The sequence below is a fragment of the Oncorhynchus kisutch genome, linkage group LG19 (assembly GCF_002021735.2).
Source record: "Oncorhynchus kisutch isolate 150728-3 linkage group LG19, Okis_V2, whole genome shotgun sequence".
Taxonomy (NCBI): Eukaryota; Metazoa; Chordata; class Actinopteri; order Salmoniformes; family Salmonidae; genus Oncorhynchus; species Oncorhynchus kisutch.
In genome coordinates, this window is record NC_034192.2 from 10,111,914 (window position 1) to 10,133,798 (window position 21,885).

The 21,885-nt window shown below is 44.8% G+C and overlaps 1 protein-coding gene across 1 annotated transcript in view; it reads right to left on the bottom strand.

The window, feature by feature from the left end:
• LOC109864585 (protein O-mannosyl-transferase TMTC1-like) overlaps window positions 1–21,885 on the bottom strand; it is a 101,282-nt gene that overhangs the window by 26,854 nt on the left and 52,543 nt on the right. Inside the window, exon 8 of the mRNA XM_031797759.1 lies at window positions 12,240–12,361. Within this exon, the coding sequence (XP_031653619.1) occupies window positions 12,240–12,361 (122 nt within the window). The remainder of the gene's footprint in view (window positions 1–12,239; window positions 12,362–21,885) is intronic.

Genomic DNA, 21,885 nt, shown 5'->3' on the forward strand with positions numbered 1-21,885 from the left:
CAGGAAGCTCTCATTGGCCGCTCATACACTTCCTGTTTATGGTTAAGACGTCCCTGGTCGCCGTGGAGACGGAAGACAGATGACTGTCCTGACAGTTTGAGGTAAACATAGTGATGAGCCACTCCCTTAGTTGGAGGAGTCTGATGGCTTTAACAGCACGTCCACACACACACACACACACACACACACACACACACACACACAGAGAGAGAGAGAAAAGCAGGCCAGCGGACACACAAACACACCCAAGAAAATGACGTGCTTTTCAGTTATCCAGAGTTCAAGAAGTCCTAGAAGTCTAGCCAAGAATCCCCCCTCTCCAGTCCCACAGTAACCTGTTTTTCCACAGGAAATATAACATGGCTGCTTCCTTACAATCCCCTACCTCCCCAAACACACACACCTAAGACTGAACAAACCCCATCTCCCACCCCAATGCTGTCTCACACCCCTGTGTATGTGTGTGTGTATGTGTAGGTGTGTGTGTGTCTGTGTGTGTGTATTAGCACAGGGCAAACAGGGCTCTTTCATTCCTTCCACACCATTGCAGTTCCCCTACAAACCCAGACAGAAGGTAGGAAAGTAAATCACACCAGGAGATATTCTGAGAAAACTACACCGGAGAAAATCAGCTTAAGAGAGAGAGAGACAGAGAGACAGAGAGACAGAACGTGAGAACAGGTTGAAAAAAGAGAGGAGGCAGAAAATACGGTGTTAAAAATACAGATGTGATAGAATGATTCGATGCTAGACAGACAGAGAGGAGGAGAGAGTGATTGAAACCGAGGGAGACTAAATGGGAGAGAGCTAGCGGCCAGCTATTTAAAGGCTTTCTGCTGATTTACAGTATCCTCCTGAGTGTGTGTCAGACAGAGACAGAGAAAAAAAGAGAGAGACAGAGAGACAGAGAGACAGAGAGACAGAGAGACAGACAGACAGACAGACAGATAGATAGAGACAGTCAGCCCACTGACACCCCTATCAGACCATAGCAAAATCAGTCTACTTAAACAGAGCAATACTCAATCATGAGGCATCAAAGCCAAAGGAACTGAGTAACATTAAGAAATGCTATAGATGGAAGGAATGCAGTTTGGAAACCTACCAAAAAACAATTAGGCAACAACAAATCCTTTTAGACAATGTCCTGGGGAAACACTTTCCACTGCAATAGTGAAGGTGTAAACTTGGCAGTAGAAAATCTTAACAGTATATTTGACCTCTCAGCTTCCCGATCAAATCTAAAAATCTCAAATAGAAAACCGAAGAAAATGAACAACAATGACAAATGGTTTGATGAAGAATGCAAAAATCTAAGAAAGAAATAGAGAAACCTGTCCAACCAAAAACATAGAGATCCGGAAAACCTGAGTCTAAGCCTTCACTATGGTGAATCACTAAAACAATACAGAAATACACTATGGAAAAAGAAGGAACAGCACGTCAGAAATCAGCTCAATGTAATTGAAGAATCCATAGACTCTAACCACTTCTGGGAAAATTGGAAAACACTAAACAAACAACAACACAAATAATTATCTATCCAAACTGGAGATGTATGGGTAAACCACTTCTCCAATCTTTTTGGCTCTATAACAAAGAATAAAGAGCAAAAACATATACATGATCAAATACAAATCTTAGAATCAACTATTAAAGACTACCAGAACACACTGGATTCTCCAATTACCTTGAATGAGTTACAGGACAAAGTAAAAACCCTCCAACCCAAAAAGGCCTGTGGTGTTGATGGTATCCTTAATGAAATGATCAAATATACAGACAACAAATTCCAATTGGCTATACTGAAACTCTTTAACATCATCCTTAGCTCTGGCATCTTCCCCAATATTTGGAACCAAGGATTGATCACCCCAATCCACAAAAGTGGAGACAAATTTGACCCCAATAACTATCAAAGGAATATGCGTCAACAGTAGCCTTGGGAAAATCCTCTGCATTATCATTAACAGCAGACTCGTACATTTCCTCAATGAAAACAATGTACTGAGCAAATGTCAAATTGGCTTTTTACCAAATTACCGTACAACAGACCATGTATTCACCCTACACACCCTAATTGATAACCAAACAAACCAAAACAAAGGCAAAGTCTTCTCATGCTTTGTTGATTTAAAAAAAGCCTTAGACTCAATTTGGCATGAGGGTCGGCTATACAAATTGATGGAAAGTGGTGTTGGGGGTAAAACATATGACATTATAAAATCCATGTACACAATTAACAAGTGTGCAGTTAAAATTGGCAAAAAACACACACATTTCTTCACACAGGGTCGTGTGGTGAAACAGAGATGCAGCTTAAGCTCCACCCTCTTCAACATATATATCAACGAATTGGCGCGTGCACTAGAAAAGTCTGCAGCACCCGGCCTCACCGTACTAGAATCCGAAGTCAAATGTCTACTGTTTGCTGATGATCTGGTGCTTCTGTCACCAACCAAGGAGGGCCTACAGCAGCACCTAGATCTTCTGCACAGATTCTGTCAGACCTGGGCCCTGACAGTAAATCTCAGTAAGACCAAAATAATGGTGTTCCAAAAAAGGTCCAGTCGCCAGGACCACAAATACAAATTCCATCTAGACACTGTTGCCCCAAAGCACACAAAAAACGATACATACCTTGGCCTAAACATCAGCGCCACAGGTAACTTCCACAAAGCTGTGAACGATCTGAGAGACAATGCAAGAAGGGCATTCTATGCCATCAAAAGGAACATAAATTTCAACATACCAATTAGGATCTGGCTAAAAATACTTGAATCAGTCATAGAGCCCATTGCCCTTTATGGCTGTGAGGTCTGGGGTCCGCCCATCAAACCAAGACTTCACAAAATGTGACAAACACCAAATTGAAACTCTGCATGCAGAATTCTGCCAAAATATCCTCCATGTACAACATAGAACACCAAATAAAGCACGCAGAGCAGAATTAGGCCGATACCCACTAATTATCAAAATCCAGAAAAGAGACGTTAAATTCTACAACCACCTAAAAGGAAGCGATTCCCAGACCTTCCACAACAAAGCCATCACCTACAGCGAGATGAACCTGGAGAAGAGTCTCCTAAGCAAGCTGGTCCAAGGGCTCTGTTCACAAACCCACCCCACAGAGCCCCAGGACAACAGCACAATTAGACCCAACCAAATCATGAGAAAACAAAAAGATAATTACTTGACACATTGGAAAGAATTAACAAAAAAACAGAGCAAACTAGAATGCTATTTGGCCTTAAACAGAGAGTACACAGCGGCAGAATACCTGACCACTGTGACTGACCCAAACTTAAGGAAAGCTTTGACTATGTACAGACTCAGTGAGCATAGCCTTGCTATTGAGGAAGGCCGCCGTAGGCAGACCTGGCTCTCAAGAGAAGACAGGATATGTGCACACTGCCCACAAATTCAGGTGGAAACTGAGCTGCACTTCCTAACCTCCTGCCCAATGTATGACCATATTAGAGAGACATATTTCCCTCAGATTACAGAGATACACAAAGAATTTGAAAACAAATCCAATTTTGATAAACTCCCATATCTACTGGGGGAAATTCCACTGTGTGCCATCACAGCAGCAAGATTTGTGACCTGTTGCCACAAGAAAAGGGCAACCAGTGAAGAACAAACACCATTGTAAATACAACCCATATTTATGCTTATTTATTTTCCCTTGTGTACTTTAACCATTTGTACATTGTTACAACACTCTAATATGACATTTGTAATGTCTTTATTGTTTTGAAACTTCGGTATGTGTAATGTTTACTGTTCATTTTAATTGTTTATTTCACTTTTGTATATTATCTACCTCACTTACTTTGGCAATGCCAATAAAGCCCCTTGAGTTGAATTAAGAGACAGACAGACAGACAGACAGACAGACAGACAGACAGACAGACAGACAGACAGACAGACAGACAGACAGACAGACAGACAGACAGACAGACAGACAGACAGACAGACAGACAGACAGACAGACAGACAGAGAGAGAGAGAGAGAAAGAAAGACAGAGAGAGAGAGAGAGAGAGAGAAAGAAAGACAGAGAGAGAGAGAGAGAGAGAGAGAGAGAGAGAGAGAGAGAGACAGACAGACAGAGACAGAGAGAGAGAGACAGAAACAGAGAGAGAGACACAGAGAAAGAGAGAGACACACGGAGAAAGAGAGAGACAGAGAGACAGAGAGACAGAGAGAGAGACAGAAAGAAAGGCAGAGAGAGACAATGAGATGAAGAAAGAAAGAGAGAGCGAGAGAGAGAGAGAAAGAGAGAGAGAGAGAGAGAGAGCACCCGGACAGTCACAGCAGCCATCACTCCAGCTTTAGACATTCTGCTGTCAGAGCTAACAGCCTAGCCAGTGCCAATATTTACCCTGGCGCACGGCGCGGCCCAACCCACCAATCAGAGCCCTGGGTAGGCGGACAGGGATGAATGCCAGCCTAAGTGGGGATGCGACCTCGATATCACACGCTGGAATTCACTGAGCAGCAAACTAGCCTCATTACGGGTCTGGTTGATAATACACAGTGGGGTGGGCACACACACACATAAAACATGCACACACACACACACACACAAAACATGCATACACATGAAACATGCATACACACACACATACACACACAAAACATGCATACACATAAAACATGCATACACACACGCACACATAAAACATGCATACACACACACATAAAACATGCATACACACACACACACACACACACACACACACACACATAAAACATGCATACACACACATAAATCATGCACACACACACACATAAAACATGCATACACACACACATAAATCATGCATACACACACACATAAAACATGCATACACACACACATAAAACATGCATACACACACACTGCACAACTCCCATCTGGGTACTGTGTGTGTGTGTGTGTGTGTGTGTGTGTGTGTGTGTGTGTGTGTGTGTGTGTGTGTGTGTGTGTGTGTGTGTGTGTGTGTGTGTGTGTGTTGTGCGTTGTACGTGAGTACGCATAATAAGCCTTGAGGCCTGTGTGAAACAAAGCTTGTGACATATGACAGAAGTGCAGTCTCTCAGAATGACACGGTGTGTGTGTGTGTGTGTGTGTGTGTGTGTGTGTGTGTGTGTGTGTGTGTGTGTGTGTGTGTGTGTGTGTGTGAGAGAGAGAGAGAGAGAGAGAGAGCAGGCACTGTGACGTTGATCTCAGACAGCAGACCGTAAACTGAGTGAATCAGCATAACCCTGAATGAGACCCTGCGCTAATTCTCCTCTCTGAAAGCACCGCCACTGGAGTCAGCTGAAACGCCCCGCGTCTGTCAGTTGTATAGCCCTGCCAGATACACACACACACACACACTCACACACACACACACATACACATACACACACACACACCAAGCCTGCCTGCCTGCCTGCCATGATAATGTTCCAGCGTTCCCTCTTGCTCTGTTGTGAGGTAAAATGGTTGTGTGATTGCAGGCAGCGGAGAAAAACACACAGAGCAGAACTCCATTTCCCAGGAGACATCTTCGTACGCTTGGGGCTTCATTAAAAAGTCCTGCGCGTTCATCAGAGAGTCAGACAAAAGGAAGGTACACAGCATCGGAGAAAATCAATTAACAACACACAGAATGCTAACCGAGAACCTGGCAAATGTTTCATTTGAAAAGTAAACACAAAGCTTTCCTCTGCAGGTGCGGCAAAGTGGAAATGCCCTATTACCCAAGATTACAATCTCTTCCAATACATTATCATACACCCACACACGTCCACATTCTGTGTCTCTAGCCACAATCACACATCTCTCTCTCTCATACAAACACTCACACACACTCCAATGCAAGTTCACGTACAGTAATTGCAATCTCTCTCTCTCTGTCACACACACACACACACACACGCACACACACACAAACCCACACATACACACATTCTCAGTCCCCTTTTGCATTTTGCATCTCTAATACCTCAGCTTGGGGTGGAATTCATTTAGCTGCCGAGTGTCGAGCTGTGAGTGGGCGATATTAAACCCTGGGATGGGGAACCTGTCTGCATTGGAAATCACTACTAATCCTGCACTCAGCTACGCAGATGACTCAGGGAAAGTCCCTGCAGACCCGAGCAAGGAAAGATTAGCAGAATTAATAGTTAGAGGGATGGAGAGAGGGAGGAGGCGAGGGGTGGAGAGAGGGAGAGAAGGAGGGAGGGGGAATTTAAAAAATGAGAGTTAGGCCGAGTTAGGAGGTAGGAGGAGGTCAAATGGGGATATAGAGCAGGAGAACACCTCTTGTATGAGCATAAACCTCCCTAAAGCAACCATGTCCACTAAAGACTACATTTAGATGGAAGTGTAAACCCTGTGCACAGCCATGTGTCTGGACTACATTTAGATGGAAGTGTAAACCCTGTGCACAGCCATGTGTCTGGACTACATTTAGATGGAAGTGTAAACCCTGTGCACAGCCATGTGTCTGGACTACATTTAGATGGAAGTGTAAACCCTGTGCACAGCCATGTGTCTGGACTACATTTAGATGGAAGTGTAAACCCTGTGCACAGCCATGTGTCTGGACTACATTTAGATGGAAGTGTAAACCCTGTGCACAGCCATGTGTCTGGACTACATTTAGATGGAAGTGTAAACCCTGTGCACAGCCATGTGTCTGGACTACATTTAGATGGAAGTGTAAACCCTGTGCACAGCCATGTGTCTGGACTACATTTAGATGGAAGTGTAAACCCTGTGCACAGCCATGTGTCTGGACTACATTTAGATGGAAGTGTAAACCCTGTGCACAGCCATGTGTCTGGACTACATTTAGATGGAAGTGTAAACCCTGTGCACAGCCATGTGTCTGGACTACATTTAGATGGAAGTGTAAACCCTGTGCACAGCCATGTGTCTGGACTACATTTAGATGGAAGTGTAAACCCTGTGCACAGCCATGTGTCTGGACTACATTTAGATGGAAGTGTAAACCCTGTGCACAGCCATGTGTCTGGACTACATTTAGATGGAAGTGTAAACCCTGTGCACAGCCATGTGTCTGGACTACATTTAGATGGAAGTGTAAACCCTGTGCACAGCCATGTGTCTGGACTACATTTAGATGGAAGTGTAAACCCTGTGCACAGCCATGTGTCTGGACTACATTTAGATGGAAGTGTAAACCCTGTGCACAGCCATGTGTCTGGACTACATTTAGCCTAACAGGTAACACACTGCAGGCAGAGGCAGAGATGAGGGGTCTCTCTGTAGCACCGTCTCATGTTCTCTTTAAATCAATTCCCAGCATGCCCTCTGCCTCGTTGACAAGTATCCCACTGCGCTGGTTAGTACACTGAGGCTGTAATAAGACACACATACTGTACTGTACATATACCTGCATGAGATGATACAACACATACACATTGGAAAACGGTTGCATGTTTTCTGCTTGATCAACTCCCCCACAGTACAGGAGGAGGAGTCCCATTCCATTACTCCTCCTATCACAGCAGTGGGAACTGCTTTGAGGGGGATCATTTACATATTGGAGAAGCATCTGTTGACATTTTATTCTGTCATTATACATGCAGGAGGTTAAGTGAGTGGAGAGAGATTTTACACAGCCCCCCCCCCCCCCCCCCCCCAAGGCATCCTCCAGGCTATACACTCTAAACCCTCAACCTGCATCAGTTTTTATTTATTTATTTCACCTTTATTTAACCAGGTAGGCAAGTTGAGTACAAGTTGAGTACAAGTTGAGTACAAGTTACAATTGCGACCTGGCCAAGATAAAGCAAAGCAGTTCGACACGTACAACAAGAGTTACACATGGAGTAAAACAACCATACAGTCAATAATACAGTACAAAAATAAGTCTATATACAATGTGAGCAAATGAGGTGAGATAAGGGAGGTAAAGGCAAAAAGGCCATGATGGCGAAGTAAATACAATATAGCAAGTAAAACACTGGAATGGTAGATTTGCAGTGGAAGAATGTGCAAAGTAGAGATAGAAATAATGGGGTGCAAAGGAGCAAAATAAATAAATAAATACAGTAGGGGAAGAGGTAGTTGTTTGGGCTAAATTATAGATGGGCTATGTACAGGTGCAGTAATCTGTGAGCTGCTCTGACAGCTAGTGCTTAAAGCTAGTGAGGGGGATAAGTGTTTTTGCAGTTCGTTCCAGTCATTGGCAGCAGAGAACTGGAAGGAGAGGCTGCCAAAGTAAGAATTGGTTTTGGGGGTGACCAGAGAGATATACCTGCTGGAGCGCGTGCTACAGGTGGGTGATGCTATGGTGACCAGCGAGCTGAGATAAGGGGGGACTTTACCTAGCAGGATCTTGTAGATGACCTGGAGCCAGTGGGTTTGGCGACGAGTATGAAGCGAGGGCCAGCCAACGAGAGCATACAGGTCACAGTGGTGGGTAGTATATGGGGCTTTGGTGACAAAACAGATGGCACTGTGATAGACTGCATCCAATTGATTGAGTAGGGTATTGGAGGCTATTTTGTAAATGACGTCGCCGAAGTCGAGGATCCGTAGGATGGTCAGTTCTACGAGGGTATGTTTGGCAGCATGAGTGAAGGAGGCTTTGTTGCGAAATAGGAAGCCAATTCTAGATTTAACTTTGGATTGGAGATGTTTGATGTGAGTCTGGAAGGAGAGTTTACAGTCTAACCAGACACCTAGATATTTGTAGTTGTCCACATATTCTAAGTCAGAACCGTCCAGAGTAGTGATGTTGGACGGGTGGGCAGGTGCAGGCAGCGATCGGTTGAAGAGCATGCATTTAGTTTTACTTGTATTTAAGAGCAATTGGAGGCCACGGAAGGAGAGTTGTGTGGCATTGAAGCTCGTCAATGAATGTGTGTGTCTATCTATCTAAGAGGTCAACCGATTATGATTTTTCAACGCTGATACCGATACCGGTTATTGGAGGACCAAAAAAAGCTGATATTGATTAAATCGGCCGATTTATATATATATATATGTAATAATGACAATTACAACAATACTGAATGAACAATGAACACTTTTATAATCACTTAATATAATACATAAATAAAATCAATTTAGTCTCAAATAAATAATGAAACATGTTCAATTCGGTTTAAATAATGCAAAAACAAAGTGTTGGAGAAGAAAGTAAAAGTGCAATATGTGCCATGTAAAAAAGCTAACGTTTAAGTTCCTTGCTCAGAACATGAGAACATATGAAAGCTGGTGGTTCCTTTTAACATGAGTCTTCAATATTCCCAGGTAAGAAGTTTTAGGTTGTAGTTAATATAGTATTTATAGGACTATTTCTCTCTATACCATTTGTATTTCCTATACCTTTGACTATTGGATGTTCTAATAGGTACTTTAGTATTGCCAGCCTAATCTCGGGAGTTGATAGGCTTGAAGTCATAAACAGCGCAATACTTGAAGCATTGCGAAGAGCTGCTGGCAAACGCAGGAAAGTGCTATTTGAATGAATGCTTACGAGCCTGCTGCTGCCTACCACCACTCAGTCAGACTCCTCTATCAAATCATAGACTTAATTATAATATATTAACATACAGAAATACGAGCCTTAGGTCAATAATATGGTCAAATCCGGAAACTATCATTTCGAAAACAAAACGTTTATTCTTTCAGTGAAATACGGAACCGTTCCGCATTTTATCTAACGGGTGGCATCCAAGTCAAGTCATCAAGTTTAAATATTGCTGTTACATTGCACAACCTTCAATATTATGTCATAATTACGTACAATTCTTTAGCAAAAATAAATAAATTGTTCGCAAAATTTGTTCGCAACGAGCCAGGCAGCCCAAATTGCATATACCCTGACTCTGCGTGCAATGAACGCAAGAGAAGTGACACAATTCCCTAGTTTAATATTGCCTGCTAACATGAATTTCTTTTCAACTAAATATGCAGGTTTAAAAATATATACTTCTGTGTAATGATTTTAAGAAAGGCATTGTGTCACGCCCTGACCATAGAGAGCCCTCGGGGTTCTCTATGGTGTTTTAGGTCAGGGCGTGACGAGGGGGGTTTCTAGCGTTTTTATGTCTATGTTGGTGTAAGTATGGTTCCCAATTGGAGGCAGCTGATGATCGTTGCCTCTAATTGGGGATCATACTTAGTGTGGTCCGTTTCCCACCTGCTCTCCCTATATTGATATTTTGTTTAGTGCCTAGGTAGCTAGCTACGAACGGCACGTTTGATTGTTCTTTGTGCTGTTTAAGTTTCACATAAATAAAGAATGTGGAACTCTACTCCTTGGTCCACTCATTTCGACGAACGTGACACATTGTTGTTTATGGTTAGGTACATTCGTGCAACGATTGTGCTTTTTTCACAAATGCGCTTTTGTTAAATCATCCACCGTTTGGCAAAGTTGGCTGTCCTTTGTTAGGAAGAAATAGTCTTCACACAGTTCGCAAAGAGCCAGGCGGCCCAAACTGCTGCATATACCCTGACTCTGTTGCACAGAACGCAAGAGAAGTGACACAATTTCCCTAGGAAATTCATGTTAGCAGGCAATATTAACAAAATATGCAGGTTTAAAAATATATACTTGTGTATTGATTTTAAGAAAGGCTTTGATGTTAATGGTTAGGTACACATTGGTGCAACGACAATGCTTTTTTCGCAAATACGCTTGTTAAATCACCCCTTTGGCGAAGTAGGCTGATTCAATGATAAATTAACAGGCACCGCATTGATTATATGCAACGCAGGACAAGCTAGATAATATCTAGTAATGTCATCAACCATGTGTAGTTAACTAGTGATTATGATTGATTGATTGTTTTTTATAAGATACGTTTAATGCTAACTAGCACCTTACCTTGGCTCCTTGCTGCACTCGCATAACAGGTAGTCAGCCTGCCACGCAGTCTCCTTGTGGAATGCAATGTAATCGGCCGTGATCGGTGTCCAAAAATGCCGACTACCGATTGTTATGAAAACTTGAAATCGGCCCTAATTAATCGGCCATTCCGATTAATCGGTCGACCTCTAGTCTGTGTGTGTGTGTGTGTGTGCGCATGTGCAGGCGCGTGTGTTTAAAGGGCAGAGGCCCCCCAAGGGCCACTACGGCCATGATAATCTTACACGCAAACGCACACACGCAAACACACACACACACACACACACACACACAGGGACCGGATTAGCAGAAAGAGATGGGGGTAGGCCGTGAGACAGGGAAATTGAAAATGGAAAGTTGAGAGAGTGAGAGAGGAAGAGAAGAAAGAGAGAGAGAGAGCATTGACAGACAAACAGAAAATGATTTTCTTATAAGATATCAGCATCAGGAAAAATAAATCGAAAAATATTATCTGGGAAGCCCTTGAAAGCACTGAAGGAGGAAGGAGCCCTTAGAATGATGCAAGGCAGCGGGAGAGAACAGACAGATGGAGAAAGCAGAGAGAGTAAAGGAGAGAGGGAGGAGAGAGAGCACTTCATAGGAATCCACTACAAGGACGTACCAGAGGCCCTTGACTGAAGTGTGAAGCACAGCAGAAAATAACCTTGTGTGTGTGTGCGTGCGTGTGTGTGTGTGTGTGTGTGTGTGTGTGTGTGTGTGTGTGTGTGTGTGTGTGTGTGTGTGTGTGTGTGTGTGTGTGTGTGTGTGTGTGTGTGTGATCCTCTCTCCATATGTTCACTCACTCACACATACACACTCTTGTAAACTCCTGCACACATACACACACTATGGCTGTCCCCAACTAAAAAATATCTCGGTCGACCGAGAGTCGTCTGTTCCTGGTTGAAATTGTAAAAGTGTATTTTTAAATAAATCAACTATATGTAGGCCACTGAGCTCGTCTGATGCTTTAAGCACTGTGAGTAAAAATGAAGACACACAAAGTACTAAAAAGAAGGAGCCAGAGATCAATGTAGCCTAAACAGAAGGGAAAAGATCTGGTGCTCCCACTGCTTGCTGTTTCTGGTCTTTGCAAACAATCGACCAGTCGACTAAAGGGGGTCAGCCATAAAACACACACACACATTCAGTAAGGGCAACCAAGCTAGTCTACACACTACTGCACACAGGGGAATTACACCAGCTCTCTAATTACAAACCATTCAAGCCCAGAGAGGTTTAGAATTAGGAAGACACACACAACATACACATTACCTACAATAACACACACACACACACACACACACACACACACACACACACACACACACACACACACACACACACACACACACACACACACACACACAACCCACCTGGGCATGTAGAGGACCCTCTCTGCCACCACGAAGCCCACCCTGAAGAAGAGGTTACTGGCAGGGATGAAGGGAAAGACCAGGAACAACACCCCCAGCAACACCTCCCTATTCTCCAACCTCTACAGAAAGACAGAGAGGGGGGGGGGGTGCATGGAGAGTGAGAGGGGGGAGATGCATGGAGAGTGAGAGGGGGGAGGAAAAGGGAGATAGAGGGAGAGAAAGCAATGGGGGGGTGAGAGTTTAGCCCATCCATAGGAAAACCAGAGCCTACAATTCCCACATTTAATCAACTGTTGCCTTAATGTTGTTTGCAGTAGCACACATGCTGTCCAGTGTTTGAATACATGTCCAGCATGCCCATTTCAAACAGCAGTATATCAATGGCAATCATTACACATGTCACGCCCAGTTACTGAGCATATCTGACTGATGCTCTGACATATCGAAGCTGACTGAGTAGACCATTTAGACCCATGAAATTAAAAACAGTTCCTTCATTTTAAATCAACTCGAACCGATTCATTTTTAATAAGAGTGAAAAGTCCCTCCGTATTTTTCCATTCTGAACATAGCCGGCGTAGTTGTTAGAACAAACAGAAGCTAATTGGTCTAATGACTGTGCCCTCAGTAATGGCGTTGATTCCCTCGTTAAATTACTGTTCCAAAGTCGCTGCGTCTTGATTAAGCCGCCGGTCCAATCCACGCCCCATTCTCCTGCCGACCACCTAATCACACCGCGGGACGTACTCTACAGCATGTGAACATAGATAGGATCACACACTAGTCAACGACAGACCTACAGACACACACGCGGTAGACACACACAAATGGAAGCACACACACCGGGGGCTAGATATTATGCCATAGATAGGATCATACAGTCATTAAAAGATGCACACACACTCTCCCTCATTCAACCGTGCTCTAAGCAGTGTGATCCCATACACTAGGCAGTGGAGTGGACCAGTGAATGAACGGTGGAGGTTAGGTTGTTAATAGTATCTCCCCATGTGTCATTGCTTCCCTGTATGTCATTCCAACACAGCCCCTTCAGGGGACATCCTTTCTGCATTCTCTCTCTCTCTCTGCATTCTCTCTCTCTCTCTGCATTCTATCTCTCTCTCTGCATTCTCTCTCTCTCTGCATTCTCTCTCTCTCTGCATTCTCTCCCCCTCTGCATTGTCTCTCCCTCTGCATTCCCTCTCCCTCTGCATTCTCTCTCTCTCTCGGCATTCTCCCTCTCTCTCGGCATTCTCTCTCTCTCTGCATTTTCTCTCTGCACTCTCTCTCTGCATTCTCTCTCTCTCTGCATTCTCTCTCTCTCTGCATTCTCTCTCTCTCTGCATTCTCTCTCTCTGCATTCTCTCTCCCTCTCTGCATTCTCTCTCCCTCTCTGCATTCTCTCTCCCTCTCTGCATTCTCTCTCCCTCTCTGCATTCTCTCTCCCTCTGCATTCTCTCTCCCTCTGCATTCTCTCTCTCCCTCTGCATTCTCTCTCTCCCTCTGCATTCTCTCTCTCCCTCTTCATTCTCTCTCTCCCTCTTCATTCTCTCTCTCCCTCTGCATTCTCTCTCTCCCTCTTCATTCTCTCTCTCCCTCTTCATTCTCTCTCCCTCTGCATTCTCTCTCTCCCTCTGCATTCTCTCTCTCCCTCTGCATTCTCTCTCTCCCTCTGCATTCTCTCTCCCTCTGCATTTATTTATTTATTTTATTTTTATTTTACCTTTATTTAACCAGGTAGGCAAGTTGAGAACAAGTTCTCATTTACAATTGCGACCTGGCCAAGATAAAGCAAAGCAGTTCGACAGATAAAACGACACAGAGTTACACATGGAGTAAAAACAAACATACAGTCAATAATGCAGTATAAACAAGTCTATATACAATGTGAGCAAATGAGGTGAGAAGGGAGGTAAAGGCAAAAAAAGGCCATGATGGCAAAGTAAATACAATATAGCAAGTAAAATACTGGAATGGTAGTTTTGCAATGGAAGAATGTGCAAAGTAGAAATAAAAAAATAATGGGGTGCAAAGGAGCAAAATAAATAAATAAATAAAAATTAAATACAGTTGGGAAAGAGGTAGTTGTTTGGGCTAAATTTTAGGTGGGCTATGTACAGGTGCAGTAATCTGTGAGCTGCTCTGACAGTTGGTGCTTAAAGCTAGTGAGGGAGATAAGTGTTTCCAGTTTCAGAGATTTTTGTAGTTCGTTCCAGTCATTGGCAGCAGAGAACTGGAAGGAGAGGCGGCCAAAGAAAGAATTGGTCTTGGGGGTGACTAGAGAGATATACCTGCTGGAGCGTGTGCTACAGGTGGGAGATGCTATGGTGACCAGCGAGCTGAGATAAGGGGGGACTTTACCTAGCAGGGTCTTGTAGATGACATGGAGCCAGTGGGTTTGGCGACGAGTATGAAGCGAGGGCCAGCCAACGAGAGCGTACAGGTCGCAATGGTGGGTAGTATATGGGGCTTTGGTGATAAAACGGATTGCACTGTGATAGACTGCATCCAATTTGTTGAGTAGGGTATTGGAGGCTATTTTGTAAATGACATCGCCAAAGTCGAGGATTGGTAGGATGGTCAGTTTTACAAGGGTATGTTTGGCAGCATGAGTGAAGGATGCTTTGTTGCGAAATAGGAAGCCAATTCTAGATTTAACTTTGGATTGGAGATGTTTGATATGGGTCTGGAAGGAGAGTTTACAGTCTAACCAGACACCTAAGTATTTGTAGTTGTCCACGTATTCTAAGTCAGAGCCGTCCAGAGTAGTGATGTTGGACAGGCGGGTAGGTGCAGGTAGCGATCGGTTGAAGAGCATGCATTTAGTTTTACTTGTATTTAAGAGCAATTGGAGGCCACGGAAGGAGAGTTGTATGGCATTGAAGCTTGCCTGGAGGGTTGTTAACACAGTGTCCAAAGAAGGGCCGGAAGTATACAGAATGGTGTCGTCTGCGTAGAGGTGGATCAGGGACTCACCAGCAGCAAGAGCGACCTCATTGATGTATACAGAGAAGAGAGTCGGTCCAAGAATTGAACCCTGTGGCACCCCCATAGAGACTGCCAGAGGTCCGGACAGCAGACCCTCCGACTTGACACACTGAACTCTATCAGAGAAGTAGTTGGTGAACCAGGCGAGGCAATCATTTGAGAAACCAAGGCTGTCGAGTCTGCCGATGAGGATATGGTGATTGACAGAGTCGAAAGCCTTGGCCAGATCAATGAATACGGCTGCACAGTAATGTTTCTTATCGATGGCGGTTAAGATATCGTTTAGGACCTTGAGCGTGGCTGAGGTGCACCCATGACCAGCTCTGAAACCAGATTGCATAGCAGAGAAGGTATGGTGAGATTCGAAATGGTCGGTAATCTGTTTGTTGACTTGGCTTTCGAAGACCTTAGAAAGGCACGGTAGGATAGATATAGGTCTGTAGCAGTTTGGGTCAAGAGTGTCCCCCCCTTTGAAGAGGGGGATGACCGCAGCTGCTTTCCAATCTTTGGGAATCTCAGACGACACGAAAGAGAGGTTGAACAGGCTAGTAATAGGGGTGGCAACAATTTCAGCAGATAATTTTAGAAAGAAAGGGTCCAGATTGTCTAGCCCGGGTGATTTGTAGGGGTCCAGATTTTGCAGCTCTTTCAGAACATCAGCTGAATGGATTTGGGAGAAGGAGAAATGGGGAAGGCTTGGGCGAGTTGCTGTTGGGGGTGCAGTGCTGTTGTCCGGGGTAGGAGTAGCCAGGTGGAAAGCATGGCCAGCCGTAGAAAAATGCTTATTGAAATTCTCAATTATGGTGGATTTATCAGTGGTGACAGTGTTTCCTATCTTCAGTGCAGTGGGCAGCTGGGAGGAGGTGTTCTTATTCTCCATGGACTTTACAGTGTCCCAGAACTTTTTTGAGTTAGTGTTGCAGGAAGCAAATTTCTGCTTGAAAAAGCTAGCCTTGGCTTTTCTAACTGCCTGTGTATAATGATTTCTAGCTTCCCTGAACAGCTGCATATCACGGGGGCTGTTCGATGCTAATGCAGAACGCCATAGGATGTTTTTGTGTTGGTTAAGGGCAGTCAGGTCTGGGGAGAACCAAGGGCTATATCTGTTCCTGGTTCTAAATTTCTTGAATGGGGCATGTTTATTTAAGATGGTTAGGAAGGCATTTTTAAAAAAATATCCAGGCATCCTCTACTGACGGGATGAGATCAATATCCTTCCAGGATACCCCGGCCAGGTCGATTAGAAAGGCCTGCTCGCAGAAGTGTTTCAGGGAGCGTTTTACAGTGATGAGTGGAGGTCGTTTGACCGCTGACCCATTACGGATGCAGGCAATGAGGCAGTGATCGCTGAGATCTTGGTTGAAGACAGCAGAGGTGTATTTAGAGGGGAAGTTGGTTAGGATGATATCTATGAGGGTGCCCGTGTTTAAGGTTTTGGGGAGGTACCTGGTAGGTTCATTGATTATTTGTGTGAGATTGAGGGCATCAAGTTTAGATTGTAGGATGGCTGGGGTGTTAAGCATGTTCCAGTTTAGGTCGCCTAGCAGCACGAACTCTGAAGATAGATGGGGGGCAATCAGTTCACATATGGTGTCCAGAGCACAGCTGGGGGCAGAGGGTGGTCTATAGCAGGCGGCAACGGTGAGAGACTTGTTTTTAGAGAGGTGGATTTTTAAAAGTAGAAGTTCAAATTGTTTGGGTACAGACCTGGATAGTAGGACAGAACTCTGCAGGCTATCTTTGCAGTAGATTGCAACACCGCCCCCTTTGGCAGTTCTATCTTGTCTGAAAATGTTGTAGTTTGGAATTAAAACTTCAGAATTTTTGGTGGTCTTCCTAAGCCAGGATTCAGACACAGCTAGAACATCCGGGTTGGCAGAGTGTGCTAAAGCAGTGAATAGAACAAACTTAGGGAGGAGGCTTCTAATGTTAACATGCATGAAACCAAGGCTATTACGGTTACAGAAGTCGTCAAAAGAGAGCGCCTGGGGAATAGGAGTGGAGCTAGGCACTGCAGGGCCTGGATTCACCTCTACATCGCCAGAGGAACATAGGAGGAGTAGAATAAGGGTACGGCTAAAAGCTATGAGAATTGGTCGTCTAGAACGTCTGGAACATAGAGTAAAAGGAGGTTTCTGGGGGCGATAAAATAGCATCAAGGTATAATGTACAGACAAATGTATGGCAGGATGTGAATACAGTGGAGGTAAACCTAGGTATTGAGTGATGAAGAGAGAGATATTGTCTCTAGAAACATCGTTGAAACCAGGAGATGTCATTGCATGTGTGGGTGGTGGAACTAATAGGTTGGATAAGGTATAGTGAGCAGGACTAGAGGCTCTACAGTGAAATAAGCCAATAAACACTAACCAGAACAGAAATGGACAAGACATATTGACATTAAGGATAGGCATGCTTAGTCGAGTGATCAAAAGGGTCCGGTGAGTGGAGAGGTTGGTTGGTGATTTAGACAGCTAGCCAGGGCATCGGTAGCAAGCTAGCATAGGATGGAGGTCTGTTAGCCACCCCTTACGTTCCGTCAGTAGATTAGTGGGGTTCCGTGTGGTAGAGGGGATTAATCCAAATCACACAACAACAACAAAAATAAAAACAATAGATATAGTTATAGAGGCCCAAGAAGAAAATATAATAATAATAATTAAAAAAATAATTTAAAAAAAATAATAATAAAAAAATTGTCCGATTGTCTATTCAGATAGCAGCCGGTAAGACAGCTAACGGTTAGCAGGCCGCAGATGGGCGTTCAGGTAACGTCGCGACGGAGGAGCCGGCCGAATAACTCCTTCGGGTAGATAACGTCGGCAGTCCAGTTGTGAAGGCCCGGTGGGGCTCCGCGAAGGCAGTAAAACGGGTCCGGATAGGTGACTGCAGCCCAGGTGTGATTGATGGAACTCAGGAGTGATTGACGGAGCTTGCTAGCTCCGATGGTCACACGGATAGCAGCTAGCTAGCTGTGAGATCCGGGTATGAATGTCCAGGGACATGGAGAGAAAAAATTGGTCCGGTATGTTCCGTTCCGAGCCGCGCTGCGCCGTACAGAACTGGCGATAGATTTTCGAGCTAAAGGATAGCTGATGACCACAAACCGTGGTTAGCTGAATATTAACGATTTGCCAGTAAAGGAGCTAACTAGCTTCTGAACTAGCTTCTGGATTAGCTTCTGGCTAGTTTCTGGCTAGCTTCTTGGAGTTTCTGGCTAGCTTCTTGGAGGATTACAGATCTGAGGTAAATAATACTTTTTTATAAATATACATTGGTGAGGCGGGTTGGAGGAGAGTGTTTTGAAGATGAGTTGATGGAAAATAAAAATAAAATGTATGTGAAAAAGTTGTAAATATATATATATACAGGACACGACAAGACGAGGACAAAAGACGTCTGAACTGCTATGCCACCTTGCATTCTCTCTCTCCCTCTTCATTCTCTCTCCCTCTGCATTCTCTCTCTCCCTCTTCATTCTCTCTCTCCCTCTGCATTCTCTCTCTCCCTCTGCATTCTCTCTCTACCTCTGCATTCTCTCTCTACCTCTGCATTCTCCCTCTCCCTCTGCATTCCCTCTCCCTCTGCATTCCCTCTCCCTCTGCATTCCCTCTCCCTCTGCATTCCCTCTCCCTCTGCATTCCCTCTCCCTCTGCATTCCCTCTCCCTCTGCATTCCCTCTCCCTCTGCATTCTCTCTCCCTCTGCATTCCCTCTCCCTCTGCATTCCCTCTCCCTCTGCATTCCCTCTCCCTCTGCATTCCCTCTCCCTCTGCATTCCCTCTCCCTCTGCATTCCCTCTCCCTCTGCATTCCCTCTCCCTCTGCATTCTCTCTCCCTCTGCATTCCCTCTCCCTCTACATTCCCTCTCCCTCTGCATTCCCTCTCCCTCTGCATTCCCTCTCCCTCTGCATTCCCTCTCCCTCTGCATTCCCTCTCCCTCTGCATTCTCTCTCCCTCTGCATTCTCTCTCCCTCTGCATTCTCTCTCTCTCTCTCTCTCTCTCTCATTGCATTCTCTCTCTGCACTCTCTCTCTGCATTCTTTCTCTCTCTCTGCATTCTTTCTCTCTCTCTGCATTCTTTCTCTCTCTCTGCATTCTCTCTCTCTCTGCATTCTCTCTCTCTGCATTCTCTCTCTCTGCATTCTCTCTCTCTGCATTCTCTCTCTCTGCATTCTCTCTCTCTGCATTCTCTCTCTCTGCATTCTCTCTCTCTGCATTCTCTCCCACCCTCTCTGCATTCAATTCAATTCAAGGGGCTTTATTGACATGGGAAACATGTTAACATTGCCAAAGCAAGTGAGGTAGATAATATACAAAAGTGAAATAAACAATAAAAATATTACACATACAGATGTTTCAAAACACGAAGCGGATCCTGTGTTCTGCCTTTCAACCAGGACAACGGAATGGATCCCAGCCGGCGACCCAAAAAAACGACTCCGTAAAAGAGGGAAACGAGGCGGTCTTCTGGTCAGACTCCGGAGACGGGCACATCGTGCACCACTCCCTAGCATTCTTCTCGCCAATGTCCAGTCTCTTGACAACAAGGTTGATGAAATCCGAGCAAGGGTAGCATTCCAGAGGGACATCAGAGACTGTAACGTTCTTTGCTTCACGGAAACATGGCTCACTGGAGAGACGCTATCGGAGGCGGTGCAGCCAGCAGGTTTCTCCACGCATCGCGCCGACAGAAACAAACGTCTTTCTGGTAAGAAGAGGGGCGGGGGCGTATGCCTTATGGCTAACGAGACGTGGTGTGATCACAGAAACATACAGGAAGTCAAATCCTTCTGTTCACCTGATTTAGAATTCCTCACAATCAAATGTCGACCGCATTATCTACCAAGAGAATTCTCTTCGGTTATAATCACAGCCGTATATATTCCCCCCCAAGCAGACACATCGATGGCTCTGAACAAACTTTATTTCACTCTTTGCAAACTGGAATCCATACATCCTGAGGCTGCATTCATTGTAGCTGGGGATTTTAACAAGGCTAATCTGAAAACAAGACTCCCTAAATTGTATCAGCATATCGATTGCGCAACCAGGGCTGAAAAAACCTTGGATCATTGTTACTCTAACTTCCGCGACGCATATAAGGCCCTGCCCCGCCCTCCTTTCGGAAAAGCTGACCACGACTCCATTTTGCTGATCCCTGCCTACAGACAGAAACTAAAACAAGAAGCTCCCACGCTGAGGTCTGTCCAACGCTGGTCCGACCAAGCTGATTCCACACTCCAAGACTGCTTCCATCACGTGGACTGGGATATGTTTCGTATTGCGTCAGATAACAGCATTGACGATTACGCTGATTCGGTGTGCGAGTGCATTAGAACGTGCGTTGAAAATGTCGTTCCCATAGCAACGATTAAAACATTCCCTAACCAGAAACCGTGGATTGATGGCAGCATTCGCGTGAAACTGAAAGCGCAAACCACTGCTTTTAATCAGGGCAAGGTGACTGGTAACATGACCGAATACAAACAGTGCAGCTATTCCCTCCGCAAGGCTATCAAACAAGCTAAGCGTCAGTATAGAGACAAAGTAGAATCTCAATTCAACGGCTCAGACGCAAGAGGTATGTGGCAGGGTCTACAGTCAATCACGGACTACAAGAAGAAAACCAGCCCAGTCACGGACCAGGATGTCTTGCTCCCAGGCAGACTAAATAACTTTTTTGCCCGCTTTGAGGACAATACAGTGCCACTGACACGGCCTGCAACGAAAACATGCGGACTCTCCTTCACTGCAGCCGAGGTGAGTAAAATATTTAAACGTGTTAACCCTCGCAAGGCTGCAGGCCCAGACGGCATCCCCAGCCGCGCCCTCAGAGCATGCGCAGACCAGCTGGCCGGTGTGTTCACGGACATATTCAATCAATCCCTATACCAGTCTGCTGTTCCCACATGCTTCAAGAGGGCCACCATTGTTCCTGTTCCCAAGAAAGCTAAGGTAACTGAGCTAAACGACTACCGTGCTACGAGTAGCACTCACTTCCGTCATCATGAAGTGCTTTGAGAGACTAGTCAAGGACCATATCACCTCCACCCTACCTGACACCCTAGACCCACTCCAATTTGCTTACCGCCCAAATAGGTCCACAGACCTAAAAATCATACAATGTGATTTTCTGGATTTTTGTTTTAGATTCCGTCTCTCACAGTTGAAGTGTACCTATGATAAAAAATTACAGACCTCTACATGCTTTGTAAGTAGGAAAACCTGCAAAATCGGCAGTGTATCAAATACTTGTTCTCCCCACTGTATATATACAGTGTTGTAACAATGTACAAATGATTAAAGTACACAAGGGAAAATAAATAAGCATTCTCTCTCTCCCACCCTCTCTGCATTCTCTCTCTCTCTCTGCATTCTTTCTTTCTCTCTCTCTTTCTCTGCATTCTCTCTCTACTCTCTCTCTTCCTCTTGTCTGTCCTTTGCTCTCTATCCTCCACTCTCGGCATTCTCTCTCTCTCTCATCTAACCCTCCTCCTCCTCTTCTTCTTTCTTTTCTCGCTGTCCGTCTGAACTCTGCTGTAGAAGAGCGCAATGTCTCAACTGCTTCTCTGTTACCATGGAGACGGCAGCAGGCGCCTGTACAACGTCTGTCACAATTTGTCAGGCGGTGATACAGCTGCTTTAACCTTGCA